Source organism: Pomacea canaliculata, linkage group LG1 (assembly GCF_003073045.1).
Source record: "Pomacea canaliculata isolate SZHN2017 linkage group LG1, ASM307304v1, whole genome shotgun sequence".
Classification (NCBI taxonomy): domain Eukaryota; kingdom Metazoa; phylum Mollusca; class Gastropoda; order Architaenioglossa; family Ampullariidae; genus Pomacea; species Pomacea canaliculata.
In genome coordinates, this window is record NC_037590.1 from 26387518 (window position 1) to 26407055 (window position 19538).

The 19538-nt window shown below is 43.5% G+C and overlaps 2 protein-coding genes across 3 annotated transcripts in view; both read left to right on the forward strand.

Moving 5' to 3' along the window:
* LOC112566417 overlaps positions 1–19538 on the forward strand; it is a 76427-nt gene that overhangs the window by 42445 nt on the left and 14444 nt on the right. The gene's annotated exons all lie outside the window — the stretch shown is intronic.
* Positions 1485–7234, forward strand: LOC112566432 (glutamate carboxypeptidase 2-like). Its single transcript, XM_025242637.1, has 11 exons — positions 1485–1787; positions 2064–2160; positions 2484–2656; positions 2807–2926; positions 3406–3491; positions 3988–4051; positions 4662–4729; positions 5143–5246; positions 5384–5474; positions 5976–6065; positions 6229–7234. The coding sequence occupies exons 1-11, from the start codon at positions 1583–1585 to the stop codon at positions 6409–6411; spliced, it is 1281 nt and encodes a 426-aa protein (XP_025098422.1). The 5' UTR covers positions 1485–1582; the 3' UTR covers positions 6412–7234.

Sequence of the window (19538 nt, forward strand, 5' to 3'; positions counted from 1 at the left end):
TTGGTCGCTTTGCCACGTGTCCCGACGAGGAAAATGCGAAATACAAAAAGTCGGTGCAAGAAGCGGATTCAACGATAGCTGATCTTCTAATGCAGTCTATCAGCGCAGAAAAAATAGAAGTAAACTTAAAGTGAGTTTAACTTTTCATTAGATGATGATGATAATAATAATAACAGTAATCCTGCTGCACAAGCATTTACATGGACGCCCACGTCAGCTAGTCATTCTTGTATTTCAAAACAAAAGGCGTGCATTCAGAATTTCATTGTCTGGGTGTGCCTTAAGTGAACTGGCATCAGGTTTACACTGGGGTCCTAGATTTCCAAAGCTAAAGCAATAAAGGTTTTTTTTTATTCTGCATGTACGGGAGACAATAAAATGTTTATTTAAGTTTCTCGTACATGCAGAGCAAAAAAAAAAAAAAAACCTGTATCGCTTTAAATAGTCTAAAAGACTGAAAAGTAGAAATCTTTAATCTTTAATATATTTTAGGCTGCCATTCTGTCCTCCTGTCACAGACACCTGACACAGAGTCCTCACATCGCAGGAAGGGACCGCGACTTTGAGCTTGTGGCCTACCTCAAGAGTAAATTTACAGAATATGGACTGGATTCTGTAAAGTCCACGCCGTACCAGGTTCTCCTGTCGTATCCAGACAACGAGAATCCCAATACTGTGCTGATTGTGAACAACACAGGCGGGGAGACTATCGTCTTCGACTCCACTTCCACCGAGAGCAACGTCTCTCAGCTTGAGGGAGTTATCCGCCCTTTTCTGGCTTACTCCCCCTCTGGTATAGTCAACGTGAGTGTGAGCACAGACGGGAGGTAGTCCTGTGTCCTGGTGGTAGCTGTGCTGATAATACTGCAAACTGCCTTGGAATGGGAAAGTGGTTATAATCAAATGAATTATTCAAGGCGGTTAATACATAAATTTCAACATGCAAATATGAATACAACTATTTTTAATACTCTATGGCGTTAAAAGCAACGATAAGAAACAGTTCTTTGCTATTAACTAACGTATTTATAAGATGCATAGTAACTAACTGTAGGAACTGTTATTTTTTTAATTTTCACAAAATTAAAAAAAAAAAGTTTTAAACAAATCTTGTGTATTCTGACTTAAAGATTCATTTAACTGTCCCCCACTCCCCAATTCCAGGCAGCAAAGAGTAGATTTCTTATTTTCAAATTTTCAGACTTCCAAGCTGGTGTACGTGAACTACGGACGAGATGAAGATTTTGAATTTCTGAGGACAAACTACAGCATGATATTTAATGACTCTATCGTCATTGTGAGATATGGCAAGATTTTCAGAGGAAGCAAGGTCTGTACAAACCCAAAAGAACTTTTCTCTTCGCGATAAAGATTAAAAACATCGCTTTATGAGCAGCAAGATCAACATCACCTGTTCAGTAAATACATTTTATATTAAATTTCTCTGTGTAAACAACTATGTAATATAAACACCTTGTGGCCATGTCACTGTGGAGGGCTGAGGCAAATGTGTTGCTGGCTGATATTTATGACAATGGTTGCTTGCTTATTGTTTGATGTCAGTGACCTTTTCTGACCTTTGATGTCTTGCTCCGCTCCACAGGTAGAAATCGCTGCGCGCTACGGGGCCTTGGGGGTCATCATCTACTCAGACCCTGCGGACTACACGTGGTCGGAGGACACTCGGTATTTCCCGGATACATGGTGGCTGCCACCTAGCGGCGCACAGAGAGGCACCCTCTACACCGGTGTGGGAGACCCACTAACCCCCGGGTATCCATCTATAGGTTTGTACCACCTCATTCAACTTCATTAAGCACTTGTTGCTTAATTACTTGCCAATATATTACAACATTAAGAGTGTCATGCCCTTTAGGATACTAAAGTAAGCCTGAATAGTTTCAGAAGTTCTGCGCCGTCTTAAAGGGCAGTTCTTTGGGTGCAAAATGTGACTTTGATAAGTTAGATAACAAGGAACTGTTAACATACTTTGATAATAGCAAAGACAGACATACAGATGTAGCAGTCTGTTCCTAAACCAAGTTTGTGCTCCTTGAATATAGACACGGCGTATAGATACAACGAGAGCGACACACCACTGGTGTTGCCAACCATACCAGCACACGCCATGGGCTATGGAGGGGCGGAACGCTTTCTCAAGTGAGTTTTGGTATTAATGCATTTAATTTTAACACACACATTCATGTACAAACATTTCCATGAACTATGCACATACACATAAATAAATAAAGACATTAACACTCTTTCCGTTATCCTTCCATTTTGCGTCCTTGCTTTTGTTCTCCTTGTTTTATTTTTCATTTCGTGCATTCGTTTATTTTTCCTTGCGCTTCCTTGTTTTAGTGTTTTTAAATGTCAACAGTGTCAGCTCCTTATCGTACAAGTAATACGCAGTTAAGGGTTAATTAATCCGCAAAGTGGCCTCAATGTTACATTGTGTTTGTTCGAACTTCACGAATCAGAGAAATGCAAGGTGCCGAAGTTCCCAAAGACTGGAGAGGTGGCTTGAACATCCCCTACAGGCTGGGTCCAGGGCTTACTCCTGGACTCTCACTTCGCATGAAGGTTACAACAACTAACAGCATTAGAAGGGTGGACAACGTGATAGCCACGTTGAAGGGAGACGTGGAGCCTGGTAAGAAACACAAGACATCGGGGAATGCTGTGTAGAGGTATTACAGGGACCACTTCGCCTCGTTTTTGGAGAAAAAAGTATAAAATAGTTCAACGTTTGATTGTTGTTAATCTAAGACGATGATGTTTGTTGCATGTTTTTAAATGACAGACCGCTACGTGTTGCTGGGAAACCACCGCGACGCCTGGGTGTACGGCTCCATTGATCCTTCAAGTGGAACGGCCGTCATGATGGAGGTGGCCAGAGCTATGGGCCAGCTGGTCAAAGAAAGTGAGTAGAAATCAAAGCTAGGAAAAGATGCAAATAGCGAAATAAAAAAGATCCTTGAAACGTTTATGGCAGATATGTTTATCACATCATGTTAATCCAATTTTCTCTATAAAGAGTCATTAATCCGTGTGTACTCCCCCATCGTTTCATCACCCTAGGTAAGGGACATTGGTCCCACCCACTCGGCATCCCCTTTTCTACACACGATATATCTGTCTGCTTCGATGGGAAGACGAGTACACTGTACATAATATCAGCGCGTGGTGTCTTTATTTACGAGCACGTGCTAGTCGCAAATTATTTAAGAGCTCAGCAAACAAAATAAATAAAATAAAACAAAAACAAAAACAAAACCTTGACATTCAAACTACATAATTGGTACTCGTGCTTTTATTTACAAAGTTTCAAAAAGGGTTTCTACCCCGCGCCGTCAGTTCCTCGCAAAACGTTGTAACAAAGTTACTTTGTGCATCTTTCAGAGAGATGGAGGCCACGCCGCTCTATCATGTTCTGTTCCTGGGGAGCAGAGGAATATGGTCTCCTTGGTTCTAATGAATGGGCAGAGGTAACAGCTTTAACGTTTCTGTTTGCTTACTAATTGTCAATTTATATTACTAAATGTTTAAATATCTGTCTGTTACATATAATCTCTTCTTCTTTTAAATTACTGTTATAATCAACAAACATAAAATGTCGCTCTCTGTATGAGCAAACATGTCTGTGTGATTGGGACAAACTCATGTGGCCGCGAATGAAGATACGAACTCGAGCAAGAGCGTGCCGACGTGGCTGTTGGAATGTGAAGGGTGGCAGACGAGGGTAAAAGAAGAGCTATAAGGGGTATCCCCTCCCCCTTGTGCTATCTAAACCTCCTATTCTTTCCGAATTCGTTATTAACACGTTATTAACACAGACGAAAGGCTACAAGTTATGATGATTCCGAAAATGCACTTCTCGCGATGAAGAAGCTTACAGTGTAGACTGTAGAGGCCTGTAGTGACACTCAGTGTCTGTCAGACGTGTGAAAATTCGAGATGTCAACATTGTAAATGTGTCTGCAGCAATATGTCAAGTCCCTGGGCGCGAGAGCTGTCGCATATGTGAATATCGACATCGCTGTGGAAGGTACGTGCGACAGGTAGGACAATGACGTAGCTTAACGTCATCAGGTAGAACGATGACGTAGCAAGACAGGCATAACAATGACGTAGTATGATGTCAACAGGCAGAACTACGACTTATTGCCACGTTTAGTGGGGGATACTCGTGACGTGGAGGCTTTGTTTATAAGACTATTTGGTTTACATGGAATGCAAGCTTTTCATCCTAGCGGAAATTTCAAACTGTGAGCAGTGAGTAACGGAAATAAACATGGAGGATGCCTTAAGGCCAGAAAAACACACGAGGTGTAGGTGTCACACTTAGGTTGCTCACAACGTCTTTGAACCTATGACCTCATACTCCTATCGGTAAAAGAACTAATTTCTTTCCCATGACCACATTTCGCTAATGTAAGTCCAAATATTCTGGCGACGACAGATATGTGAGAGAAAATACATTGGAAACTAGCAAACATGGAAACTAGAAACCGGCCAACGTCGTTGGCTACAAAAGACTGATATCTGGTTTACTCAGAGCTCAAACCACCATTCGGAGATTTATACCCAAGGTGGCAAGAAAATGTACTTACCTTTACACGTAGACGGGGTCTTACGATAGATATGTTATTTTTCAGGTAACAATTCCCTTCGTGCTGCAGGCACACCCCTGATGTACAGAGCTCTTTATGAGGCTGCCAAAAAGGTAATCATGTCTGTCATTTGCCTTCATCTTCTCGTAGTGTGATTTAAAGTCTTTAAACACAAACATCGGAACTACACATGGAGATGTTAGGGCTACAGGTAGAGGTGGGGTCATGTAGACAAAAGAATATAACCTTTTTCTGTGAATGGGGATGTGTGTAGGCGGGTAGCTTGATGACGAAATAGCGGTATTCCCCCAGTATCTTCCACCGATGGTAAGCAAAAGGAAAAACCCATGAAGTACCACCGAGGTATATTGCATGCAAACTCAGAGATACTCAGTAGGCATGGCGAAGATGGCTTCATTGAGGTTGGACGGCAATAACTGGTGTTACTCTATTCTATTGATAATAGGGGACTGAGGTCACTCTGTTGATGTCGGTACACTACTCTGTAGTTACTCTGTTGTTGTAGGTACCTAATCCTAGCGAAGCAGAAGTCAGCCAGAACAGACGTACGGTGTACGACACTTGGGTTCACTCATTCCCATGGACCTCCTCTGGTTTTGACCTACCTTTGTAAGTCAGTAAACCGTAGTGTGGTAGCTTGTATCATTTTATGTTTTGATTATGAAACTTGCTTTACAAATACTGAATTGATTTGACTGAGCGAGGAAGCAGTGTGACTGTTGACTGAAGACATTTTCCTCTCTCAGTGTTGAAGAGTTGGGCTCCGGAAGTGATTTCACGGCTCTCCTGCAGTTCATCGGCATCACATCATCGGACATAAGCTACACGTATGATTGGGTTGGTGAACTATGAACCTCTGGCACTGCCCTCTGTCACGTGTGAACATCTGGCACTGCCCTCTGTCTCGTGTGAACCTCTGGCACCGCCCTCTGTCTCGTGTGAACGTCTGGCACCGCCCTCTGTCTCGTGTGAACGTCTGGCACCGCCCTCTGTCTCGTGTGAACCTCTGGCACCGCCCTCTGTTTCGTGTGAACCTCTGGCACCGCCCTCTGTCTCGTGTGAACCTCTGGCACCGCCCTCTGTCTCGTGTGAACCTCTGGCACCGCCCTCTGTCTCGTGAACCCTGAGCGTCATTAACAAATGTGTCACTCGACGAGCACGTTGATAAGACTGCACAATTACAATTTGAATAGTTTTCCCCTTGGTTCAGAAGATGAAATAAAAATTATAATATTTTTAGTCCATTATTATTTCCAATCTAAATTAATCATTCTCACCAATAAAAGTTGTTCTGCGAATAATTAAGTTTTCTAAAAGAGTTTTCATTTTTTTTCGCAGAATAAGTATCCCATCGGTTCCTATCCTCTGTACCACACAGAGTACGAGACATTCGATGCAATGAAGCGGCTGATAGACACGGACTTCAAGGTGTGTAATACTAGTGAGACACTTCACTTTTTGTCATCTTTGAAGGCTTTTTGTTGTGTCTTGTGGTGGGTGGAGATTGTTAAAACAAAGTATGAGACAGAATATTCTAAACGTCATTAACAGGAGAGAAGGAGAGAAATAATGTGAGTGTTTCTGTTTTCAGTATCACCGGTCCGTGGGTCAGGTAGCAGCTGAAGTTGTTCGTTCACTGGCCGACTCTCTCATCATTCCCTTCAACGTCTCGGACTACGCCTGGGGGCTAGAAATGAACAGACAGACGCTGGACACAGAAGTCGGGGCACGACTGCAACAAATTGTCTCTAACTACTGTAAGTCAAATGATTGAGATTTGTTGTGCCTACTGTCCGACAAATGATTGTGTTTTGTTGTAGACACTGTGTGTCAACAAGTGTTTTCCTATACTTTCTGTACATCAAATACTCCGCTTCAGTCCCTGACGACAGTCCTGCTGATGCTCCTACCTTCTCGTCTGTAGGAGTGTTGTTGTTGACATGGCAGTTGTACCTATCTGTGTTATCTCTCTCTCCTGAGGGTTGAGTGTCATGGCAATGTAGTATAGTATCGGGCTGACCGACTGAGCCACAGCATCCTACTTCTACACGCTTTCTGTGTGTCAGGGTTTCTATCTTTTTTTTTTTTTTTTAAAGTGTGACACCTTGGGTAACTTTGACAACAAACATACGTACACATGCTCTGCATGTCAGGTTTTATCTTTTTATATCGTTGTAACTTTATTTCCTCTGTATAGCTCGATTTAGGGGAGATAGCATATACATGTAGTTTACTAGTCCTAATGCTGCAATGGCCTATCTCCCCTCATCTGGCTTAATAAAAGTTAAATTAAAAAAAATGTTCTACTACTCGTGGACTCCTTTCACGAATGCTATTTACATTTTTGCACAAGGGAAGCGAAGCACGTGACAACACTTATTTTAAATTACATGTGATATTTGGAGATGGCAACAGATTTTAAGAGAAGAAATTACTCTCTGTCGCGTGTCATGATTTCCTCTAGGTCTGCATGTCTCTCAGCGCGTGGGGACGCTCCTGTATTGGAGAGGTAGCTGACAGCAGACGACGGTCAACGTTTGTTTTCAGGCTATTTTTGTCCGGTTCGCGGGAAAAGGTCAAGGCCTTCGCCCGTTGTCTGTAGCACAGGGCCGCCGAGAGCCAGCCCGGGCCCGGGACAGACGACCTCTCCGGGCCCCTTGTACTTGTAATCGTAAATTATTTTCCCAGTATATAATGTATGTTTACAATTCGAATCTCAATATCTACACTTCATTCAGTAACGAAATATAGACTGCAAACATTAGGACAAGTGCACTAGGATCTACATCACTACTTGAACATAAAGTTGTTTACATGCGAGTGGTTAGTAAATGAGGACAAATGATGTTAAAGGATCAGACTTGTAGCACCCCACTCCACAGACACCCCCCCCCCTTAGTAAGGACTGTTACGTCAGCAGCGATGTCAAAACCTCGACAGATTAGAACAACTGCTAGATGTATCACATCGCCTTTGTGTTCTAAGTGCTGCACTTTTGTACTAAGCTCACTGACGTGCAAGGAAATGTTCTCTATGTAAGTGATTTATACTTCTACATGTAAAGAGGAAGAACCGAAGAAGTAAATGCCTAAACAAGTCTTCATCGAGTGTCGTTAATAACCTCATTAAAAAAGTGTTTGCTGCGACGAACAGCAGAACACATCAGTTATCATTTTTATCAACTTACATAACAAACACGCAGCACCTATCGAAAGTCCCTTCCTATATTATTCCTTTAGCAAAACCGCACGCGCGCGCGCGCACACACACACACACAATAACTACACACACGCATGCTGTTACACGTAAACAAATATCTGAACTGAACTGTCGCCTTCAGACTCTTTAAAGCAGAAATTTTGAATTCATCCAACTTTTTACGAAGCATAAACTCGGTCGACTTCAAACCCCATCAGTCACTAGCCGTTAAAATACCTGCTCAGTTTTAGAAGACAAAGCAACTGTTTTAAAGACTAGTTAGCTAGTAAGTGTTAATACTTTTAATATTTAAGGAGATTAGAAGGTTTTGTAAAAAATGACAGAAAAATAGAAATGTTTAGCATATTTTAGCTGAATCGTAATAGTTCATAGAACAAAGTTATACAGTACTAATATTGTCATTTTACCTGCTGACTAAAAACTTTATGAGCTTTTCTCACAAACTTCATTATTGTCAGTCAATTTGAGACGCTAGTCACTCTCATTGACACTGATGTTCCTGCCTTGTCAAATGCTATTTGCCAATAAACTCGATTACTATACTGTATGGTAGTGTGCGACATCGCAGTTAGTGGGGATGGAACATAGCACGCACACAGGGGTGGAGGCTGGCAATGTGGGGTCGGGTGGTCGCTGGCCGGGTGACAGCCACGTGACAGAGGGAAGGTGTGAGGGGTCGACTAGCGACAGGATGCAGGTGCGCGGATGTGGATGGATACGCCTAATCAACCATCCAAACAAAGTTATGCAGAGGGCAACCCAGAATCACGAGGTCAGAAGAGTTGCAGGACTTACGGATACATGTATCACCATCTTCAGTGTACCCTGCGCAGCAAACATGTCTTCCTGCGATAGGCGAGCTCCGTGACCACCTTGTTACGTTGACCTCAGCTCTGTTCTGTAAGCAGCAAATGTTGTTTAACTCGAGATACATGCATACGAAAAAAAAATAGAAAGACGAGACAAAAATGGCGTATCATACGACTACTTCTAAGATGTTAATCTTTTCCTATTCCTTTGGCTAAGGAACATACACATATTTTAGTTACAGAAGTCTTACAAAACAAGTGCGAGCATGACAACTGTGAAATTATAGGTCACGAATCACATTCGCATACACAAACGCATACACTCACATTCACACTTACCACCAGACCTTCCTATATGCACCAGGCCCTCACTCAGACCAGGCCCTCCCTTTTCGTATACTTGAAGGAAACGAGGTACCCCTAAGCTTCTAATGCCAAAGCGAAGAAAGTGATGAATCAAATTTATTTCTCAAAGTTTTGCACCAGGCCCTCCCTTTGCACCAGACCCTCCTCTCTGCACCAGACCCTCCCATCGAAGTGGAACTTTTGTTTAAAAAAAAGTTTTGCACCAGGCCCTCCCTTTGCACCAGACCCTCCTCTCTGCACCAGACCCTCCCATCGAAGTGGAACTTTTGTTTAAAAAAAAAGTTTGCACCAGCCCTCCCTTTGCACCAGACCCTCCCATCGACCTGGAACTTTTGTTAAAAAAAAGTTTTGCACCAGGCACTCCCTTTGCACCAGACCCTCCCATCGAAGTGGAACTTTTTTTTAGTCTTCTAATGCCAAAGCGAAGAAACTGATGAATGAAATTTTTTTTTTGCACCAGACCCTCCTCTGCACCAGACCCTCCCATCGACCTGGAACTTTTGTTAAAAAAAGTTTTCACTAGGCCCTCCCCCGGTTGTTTGCTTTTGTTTCTTTTTTTGTTTTTTTTAAATGGTTAGGGTTAGAGTGTTCTGCAATTCACATTAATTCACGCAACTGGCTGCGTTCTTCATCGACGTGCGAGTCGAGTGATCCCACCGCCTAAAGTTGTTTCATTTCTTTTCATCTGCTTTGCAACGATATTTGAAAGGTTTCAACAAAATGCGAAATGAATGAAAAAAATTGTAAAGCTAAATCGTTCACTCGGTAGTAGTGACAGGCGGTGTGTAGGAAGGGCATCGACGTAATTACTGGGAATTCCTCGTGATAAGAAGAATTTCAACAGCCCCCAATCCCTATCATGAAGGACGTTTCAAGGGTTCGCACTGTTTTCAAAAGCATGGTCACATCCACCTTGATTCCTTCTAAAGGCAGCCAGACCTGTTATTGCTTCAATCTCTTGTGGCTAAACGCCACTTGTCCCTCTAAGAAGTTAGCACCGATGCGTGAAGAATCGGTGAACTACTTAACAGGCTAGAGACTCGCCCGTTATCGGAATTAATCAGACAAATCGCTCCACCACCTAAGAACGGCCATGCGCCACCACCCACCGAATAAAGAAAAAGATATCAATCTGTCAATGCTTACAGTGTGCGGACTGGGTGTGTTTTTACCGTGTTGAATCAAATTAAGCCGCAGGCTCCACTCCTGTGGTGACCTTCCGTCAATTCCTTTAAGTTTCAGCTTTTGCAACCATACTTCCCCTGGAACCCGAAAAGTTTGGTTCAGAGTCGATGAAGCGACACTTGCCCAACGCTAGTTGCCATCGTTTATGGTCAGAACAATGACAGTATTTAATCGTCTTCGAACCTCTGCCTAGTTCTTGACTAATGAAAATATGCTTGGCAAATGCTTTCGCAGTTGTTCGTCTTGCGAAGACGACCCTGCGACGAGCCGCGCACGCTCAGGCTTCGCGCAGTGACCGTCGCGAGACGGACCGCACGACCATGCCTGAATGCAACTACGAGCTTTTTAAGCGCAAACGACTTTAATATACGCTATTGGAGCTGAAATTACCACGGCTGCTGGCACCCGACTTGCCCTCCAATAGATCCTCGTTAAAGGGTTTAAAGTGCAACTCATTCCAAAAGAGTTCCGTATTGCTATTTTTTGTCACTACCTCCCCGAGCTGGGAGTGGGTAAGTTGCGCGCCCTGGTGCCTTCTTGGATGTGGTATCCGTTTCTCATGCTCCCTCTCCGGAATCACACCCTGATTCCCCGTTACCCTTTGTCAACATGGTAGGCTATCACGTACCATCGACAGTTGATAAGGCACATTTGAAAGATGCCTCGCCGGCTCGAGGCCATGCGATCGCACAAAGTTATCCAGAGTCATTAAAAGGGACGGCCGAGACCCCGACTGATTTTGAACTAATAAAAGCGCTCTTTCCCGGCTTTGACGGATCGGAGTTGGTTTGCATGTATTAGCTCTAGAATTGCCACAGTTATCCAAGTAGAATGGATCATCTAAGGAACCTCGACTGATTTCATGACCATTCGCGTGTTCACCGTACGAGCATGGCTTAATCTTGAGAACAAGCATATGACTACTGTAGGATCAACCAGAATGCTGTGGGTGTACACGTAACCGACTCCCACGAAGCAGTCGCCGCTGGAGCGCGGGTCCTGCGTATCGCGGGTGCTTTTCGCTCTTGCAACCGAATCATCGGTTCAAATTTTCAACTGCGGAGCGTTCACCCGATCGACACGGGCGCGCTCTTTCACTCAGACACAGTCAAGCTTATTCGATACGCCGACCGGCTGGCCGAAAGGAGCACGACGAACCCCTCTCTGCTCAAATCCAGCCCACGCCTGAGCCGTGGGAAACCGACAGCGAAAGCCGCGCGAATCGCCAGAGAGCCAACCCCGTACACACCTTCTTCGGTCCGCTTCGAAACCGCTCGCAGCAGGACGACGCAGACAACGATCACTTTCGACCGAGGCGTCGCACGCCGAGCGAGCACTCATTTGCCAACACAAAATGCAAAAACTGGGTGAGCACTACATGGCTAATAGTAACTTTCTCTATTGCCATGTTCACTTTCTTGCGCCTTCGCACACCTGCTCCCCAATATATAGCGCCGATTTTGCCCTTCCCTGCCTTGTGCCACGCCTCCCCTTGCACCAGGCCCTCCGCACCAGACCCTCCACCAGACCCATCCGCACACAGACCCTCCGCACCAGACCCTCCTGTTCGGTAAACTTGAAGAACGAGGTCCCCTAAGCTTCCAGTACAAAATGAAGTTACTAATGTTTTTCAATGTGTTGCACCAGACCATCCGCTTTGCACCAGACCCTCCGCTCGAACGAACATTTTACAAGTTTGGCACCAGGCCCTCCGCACCAGACCCTCCGCGAGACACAGTCAAGCGTATTCGATGCCCGACGCGGCTGGCCGAAAGGAGCCACGACGAACCCCTCTCTCTGCTAACCAGCGCGCGCCTGAGCCGTGAGAAACGCGGCAGCGAAAGCCGCGAATCACACCCTAAGCCAACCCGTACCAGACCTTCTCGGTCCGCTTCGAAACCGGCTCGCCAGATGACGGGATGCAGACAACGATCGCTTTCGACCGAGGGCTTAGAAGATTTATTTTCCAATTGATCAGCGAAACCAAACCCATTTGACTGGACTAAAACAGAGATGGAAAATGCAAGACTGGGATTGCAGACTTCTTGATTCATTTCAAAACTGAACCATTGCTCTATTGATGACAGACAGGTGTATGTTGAAGATGACGTGTTTAATTAAGATGAGCTGAACCTTACACAGTACTTGTCTCATACATTTCATACATCGCAAGTCTGTCACATGCCACACACCATAATTCTACACAGGAACCGCGTTGTGTTACAGCGTTCCACCCGTCACATGTCACATGCGTTATGTTACAGTCCCACACGTCACATGTCACATGCGTTATGTTACAGGTCCCACAACGTCACATGTCACATGCGTTATGTTACAGGTCCCACACGTCACAAGTCGCAACGCGTTATGTTACAAGTCCACACGTCACCCAGGGCCACACATCATCATACTCACACGTGTGTTGTTTTGCTCACCTGCATCTCCTACATCGCGAGGAAAATGCCAACACCACGTGTTAGTGCAGACTTCGTGCGCGTGCTGATCAGAACAGTTTGTACATCAGGTACCTGTGAGAGTTTAGAAAAACATTACACACAAATACTTAGAACACAACTTCACGTGCTGTGTGCTACAGTATTCGGGGAGTTTAAAGAAGCCTTACACAGAAACAAACAGACTGGACATCTAATCTAAAAAATGTTATTTCCCACGAAGGCACATTCACAAAATACCATTTGCTTTATTATTTACAGTTTGACTGATCATGCACTCGACTAAACCTTTAGGCTAGGGCAACGGCCGTGAGATAGTATGTGTAAACCTTGACATAAACTGTGTATTAAAATATCAAGAAAAATATTTCAGAAGCGAGTAGAATGAAAGGAGGCAAGAAATCTGATTTTTTTTTTAATATCAAATTTATCACGAAATTGACAAGAGCTTTCATTAGGCCACGTGCGTTTGAAATGCTGACAATAAAACACATCTGGATACTTACGACTCCTGTACAGTGCACCTCAGTACCTGTCACATTGCCTGAGGTCACACCTTGCACCACGTGAAAATAAGAAAACAGACCAAAATCCCAATGAGCAGGACACATTCAGCTTCGTGTTCATTTTCTGACCCTGCAATAATACTGTACTTTATTTCGTCTTCCTGTAAACAGTCAATATTCCTGGGATGATAGATTATCCTATATTATCTACCTTGATAGGTGTTAGTTCCTTTGTGCACTATTCTACAGTATCTGCATGGAAGAAAAGAGATCTGCTCATGTAAGACACTGAAGACGATGTTACACTAGATTTTACTTCCAAGAAGTACAGTATTCCATGGAGAGCAACTGTCAGCCTTTATTTTAGATTGTAAGCAGGGCCGCCGAGAGCCACCCGGCCCGGGACAGAAGACCTCTCCGGGCCCCTTGTACTTGTAATCGTAAATTATTTTCCCAGTATATAATGTATGTTACAATTCGAATCTCAATATCTACACTCAAACTAACTTCTGCATGTGTAATGCTTGGGTGTCTGTCCTTAGACCTTCTTTAAAAGAAACAGAAAAGGAGAAGAAGAAGAAAAAAAAACTCCACTGACCAAGGCCGGGCCCCTTACACGCGGCCCGGGTACACCAGACCCCCTGTCTCCCCCTCTCGTCAGCCTGGTAAATGAGGTCAGATACTTATTCAGTGTACCGGACTCAAAACGTGCACACGCTGGGTAGCGCAACAGAGCAGACAGTTGATTGTGACTGAAGACATTTTCATCTCACAGGGTCAGGAACTTTGCCTCCGGAAGTGATTACTCAACCCTCCTGCAGTTCGTTGGCATCACGTCGGTGGACATCAGCTACATGTATGACCCGGTGCGTGAGTCACAACAGCTGCCCTACCTCGTGACCCCTGACCTTTAGTGACTAATCCGTTACGTCAGAAGCATGTTGATAAGACTACAAATTTCAATAAGTTGTCTCGCTACATGAGATAGCAGTTGAAGGTCTTATATCTATAGTATATAGTCAATTGTTTTTCAAAATCTAAATTAAGAATCTCACCAACAAACATTGTCATGCAACATGCTGCTGTCTTCAAAAAAGAATCTGTCATTCTGTTTGCAGAATAAGTATCCGATCGCTTCTATCCTCTGTAACCACACAGAGTACGAGACCATTCGATGCAGTGAAGCGGTTGATAGACCCGGACTTCAGGGTGTGTACTTCACTTTGGTCTACGAGAGCTGACACACTTAAAGAAAAGTTTTCCGATCGTTTCTTTCATGACATTTTTAGAATATAGTGTTAAATAAAGCTACATTGTCATCAAGAAGAAAGCATCACGCCACCAAATAATATTAAGCTCTGTGTGTGCTTTGCAAACGTGTTTCGCGATATATGTCTACACGTGTGTGCGTGTGTGTGTGTGTTTTCAGTATCACCGGTCCGTGTCAGGTGCAGTTGAAATTGTTCGTTCACTGGCCGACTCTCTCATCATTCCCTTCACATCTCGGACTACACCTGGGGCTAGAATGAACAGACAGACGCTGGACAAAGGGTTTGGGTCACGACTGCAAACAAATTGTCTATAACTACCGTACGTTAAATAATTGTCTTTATTTACATCTACTGTAGTCGGTATCTTGCTCAACTCTCCCTAAGGTGCTAGCATCTGTTCAAGATCACCGTAACCAGGCAGAGACAGTAATTCCTTACAAAATCATTCCCCATACTGACTATTCCTGATCATGTGTTAGCATGTGAGTTCTCTGTCTTGCTCTGGCTGCAGATACACGATGCCTGTTCGCTGAACCATTCGTTACCGCAACTCATTCACCAGCCATTCACTTGATCCACTCTAGTGGTCGTGATGCTGTATAGGTCTTGAGGCAGGGCACCAACTGTAGGCACTGTTGCTGTGTGTGTGTAGAGAACTGACTGTAGTCAACATGTATATGCAAGTACCTATTTGTATATTATTAGGGTATCAGCACTCCCCGTAATTGCCGTTGTTTATTGCCGTTGTGAGTTGTGTTGTTACTGTGCACTTACATTAATAGGAGCAATAACTGTCGCGTGTCATTCTCTGTTTCAGCGGACTTGCACGAAAGTCATAGAAAGTTTAGAGAAGGATGTACAGCGTTTGAAAGAACCTTATCGCAAATAGACAGAAAAGTAAGTATCGTGATACTAGTAGGCAGTGGTTCACGACCTACACATGCATTGTAATGTGAGTGGTGCAAGCGCTGTGTGTGTGTGAGAGAGCGCGCGCGCGCGTGTGTCCCAGCCCATACTGGTCCAATAATGCAGACGTATCGTCTGTCAATAGTATTTTGATTAGTTTACACTATCCCTGACTTTGGTCTTAGCCTCGCACCGCACCAGTACCCACAAAGACCTTGAGCACAAAGACAGAATGCGTGATAAAACAAATTAGAATAAGAAAATTTGGAACTTAATGCAAACACTTTATTATTAAAACTAAAAGGTAGCGATATTTTTTATCATAAAATATACATACTGCTTATGAATGCTAGTACTTTGCATTTGAACACAGTCCTGATGGCCATCGCATGATAAACGACCAAGCTGCTGTTTTGGAAAAAGCTTTTCCTTGACTCCGAGGGACTGCCATCCAGACCTCAAAAGAAGTGAGTTTTGTTTTGGACTGAGGTCCAAGATGGAGTTGGTATTGAGATTTCTTCATGTCGATCTCTCTTTGCATGCGTGACAGTGTGTCTGGCAGTCATGTCACAGCTATGTGTCAGAAGATTACAACATATGTGTGTGAGGCTGATGATGTATTTTCACAAAACAAGACAAAGCAACATTACATGCTTCAGATAAAACTCAATAACTCAGTCAAGTAAAATAACAAACGTGTGAGAGGTGATATCATTAACAAAAAGACAAATAATTCCAATTAAAAACTGTTATAAATTAAAAAGGAATCAGTTTTGTGAAGTCAAGTAAACTGAGTATTTAATTGACAGCAGAATTTTTCAGAGTCTTGAATTTGTAGGGACACAAACACATTTTAAATTACAGAAATATATCTTTTAAGATATTAGCGAGGAAATTTAGTAACAGGGGCAGTTAGACACAAAGATGTTTAACACTTTTCAGACATTTGATATTCGCCGACGAGCATCAACGAGACGCATAACGCCGGAAACAGTTTCCCAGGGCTGGTGGACCTCCTGTTTGACATCGACAAACTGCAGCAGACAGACTGGCAGAGCGCTGGAAGGAGATACAACATCATTTCTCCGTTCTTCTACAACGCTATACAGGCCGCGCGGCTACACACTTCGGACGTCACCGAATTCTTGGAGGAAACATACTGATCACCATTTTGGAGCTTCTTGGCACGGTGCAGACCACGTGACACAATGCAGCATATTTGCCGCCCACACCACCAGCACTAACTACGAGACTTCGCTATGTAGTCCGACGTTTGCTTATATGATTGTGAAATGTTAAAAATGCAAATAAAAGCAATCAGCAGTTAGAAGCGCAGTTGTTTTCACTCACTTCTCGCACAACTTTCCTCTATCAACTGTAGTCATCATTGACTAGCGTGGCGTACGTGACGGAAAACTGTCAAAGTTCAAAGTCGTTGTCACCTTCTGCGATGTGATAACTCTGTGTCAAGTATTGGTACCAGGAGAAAACAACAGCAGCCTTAAATTGCTTAAAAACTTCCAAATATCTGGTTTAGACTTGATTTAGACTTGAATGAACTGTTTTATCAAGTCCTGTATCGGAGACGAAAATAGCATTAATACGCTGCCACTGTGGAAAATCAGGACGAATTCATGTGTAAATACAGTCAGCCCACGACATTTAAACGTCTGAAACCGTTTTTGCCATTCCGCATCCTTTATCTTGATATTTGTGCTCCTCCTGGCACGTGACTGTAGCGACGAAGATGATTCTCTCGTTTTGACGCGATTTATCTGGAAATGGTGTTCCACAATTATTTTCCCCTTGACTGTATAGCTTTCAAAATAAATAAATAAATAAATAAAATAAAGACACACATACAAAATAACTTTAAAATGAGCGACCAGCGCGTCCTGTCCGCAATCATTTGCTCGACCATTACAGGTATCCGCTGCGGGTTGGACATAACTCTATGAGCTGTTTAATAGCAACATACATGTAGACATACAAACACATGACAAACAGACACGTTGCTTCTCGTCCTCTGCCCGGGGCCGACCGATGAGATGTTTCGCACGACATCTGACACCATGCGCAGATCACTTCTAGGTCAGTGATGGTCCAGCCTTTTTGCCTGCGGGCCATACATTTCCGACGATGCGTGTCGCGGGCCCTTCACCGCAAAAATACAACAAAACAAAAAAGAAAAAAAATAGAGCAGTACCATTTTTATTAGAAACAAGTTGTATTACCAGTATATTATTAGTATTAGTGGGATATTGTGAGTGTTACCCGAAACAACTTCTAAATGTCCGGCTCATTCGTAGAACATCAAGTCGGAGCACTGAATCGAATTGTTGGATTCCATCGAAAAAAAGATTGAGAACGCCCCTACGTAGGATAAATACTTCTTCTTCCCCCCTTTTTTTTTTCGTTTATTTTTAGGTTTTTTTTACAACATGCCGTCATGTCTGTGGGCAGAATTGTCCGGGCCGAAGGCACCGCGTCGCGGGCCGGAATTATGCCCGGGGCCTAGGTTGAGCATCCCTGTCTCTTAGGTTATTCTGTTATGCACAGATTATAGTACTTCAAAAAGAAAACGATAGTATTGGCATTCAGCTGTTACAATCCCAGAGATACGTGAGGATGTTCCTGCCATATATATAACGCGATGGTTATACGACCCATCTCTTTATTTACTATCTATGTTCTAATTTGCCCAAGTTTAAAAAACTGTTATTTACCGGCAGTAAGCAGGCTGGTCGGGTTCCAGAAATGGAATAAATCTAAGAACATGGAACAAAGAGACTAAAGACCAAATTCACAGAGACCGCTGTCTACGATTAAAAGAGATATGTTGAATCCCTTGATGCCTGGTATGTGTCGACTAGCAACAAACTACAAGTATCCCCGTGATGTACACCAATGTACGAATTTCTGACCTGATACATCAGTTCACTTAGTGCCGGTCAGAGTGAGGTATATACTCAGTGCTAATACAACAAAGATATGCAAGAATAGGTATGGGATAAAAAGCTTTCTTTCTCTGTCTCAACATACCACAGGTCAAAGCAAACACAGCATCCAGGCAGACATTTTACAGTATCGAAAGCCAAAAATGCGCAAAGTGCTCCGTTCGTGAGCCTCGAGACTCGTGTAGTGACGGCCTGGACTGCCGCCCTCGATTGACACTTGTGCTGTTCATGTTTACTCGCAAGTTTAGGTACAGTGTGTCTACACACACAGACTGTATGTGACCAATCACGAGAGTCTGTGCTCATGACACCTTCTTGCACACTGCATCTAGTCACAGCAACCGCACCTGCACCCGGCACCCGGTAGCCCTCATGTCAGAAGGCATTTTCACACGTTGTAAGTATACGCTGCATCTTGTTAGCTGTCAGTCAATATTTATATGGGTACTATTATAAATATATTACAAACTTTTAAATTTCATTTTCGTCATCAGCATCATCATTAAAAATTGGCACAGAAAATGATTTTTCCGCTTTGTCTCTAAACGATGACGAAAGCTTTATTGCTTTTTGTAATACGAACATTTAAGTTTTAAAAAGAACACTGAAAAACTGTTGAATAATTGTGTGCCAAAACACATTTAATATTTGACACCCACTTTCTGAGAAGCAAAAAAATATTTGAACATATTTGATAATAACATATATTTGTACATTAGGGAGAATGTTTAATAATATGTTTAGAAAGCATTGCAAGACGGCAGTTAGTGTTACGTGCGTACTTGATATTTGTGTTTAACTTCACCTGTCATGCCCTCTGTCCGGTGGAAGCACGGTTAGCGCCCTGTCACCAATACAGATAACGCTAGCTGCCAGAGTCATTTCCCTCGGGCACGCTTTCCTTTCTCTCCACGTGCATTCTTTACGGGCGGCTGCTTCGTAATACAGCCTCAGGCTGGCACGGCCCGTAAAAAAACCAAATCCCCCCCCCCCCATTTCATGCACCTCGCGCCATGTTCTGTCGTCTTTACGAATGGTGTGCAACAGTGCCGCATTAGTTGGTGTTGATATTAAACGACGCAAGCTACAAACTACATTATAGGAGGTAGGCAAAGTTACCTAACACTCAAACACCCAGGACTGCCAGAATGGTCAAGTTGAGTTATCTAGATCTTTCACTCAAGGGCCCCTGACAGGTGCTTTGTGCTCCAACGTTTGTGTGAGAGATT

Coding starts and splice junctions, on each gene's coding strand:
- LOC112566432 (XM_025242637.1), top strand. CDS start 1,583: ATGTCTTGCTCCGCTCCACAGGTAGAAATCGCTGCGCGCTACGGGGCC. Junction 2,927..3,405: donor GGGCCAGCTGGTCAAAGAAA/GTGAGTAGAAAT, acceptor TGCATCTTTCAG/AGAGATGGAGGCCACGCCGC. Junction 4,052..4,661: donor TATCGACATCGCTGTGGAAG/GTACGTGCGACA, acceptor GTTATTTTTCAG/GTAACAATTCCCTTCGTGCT.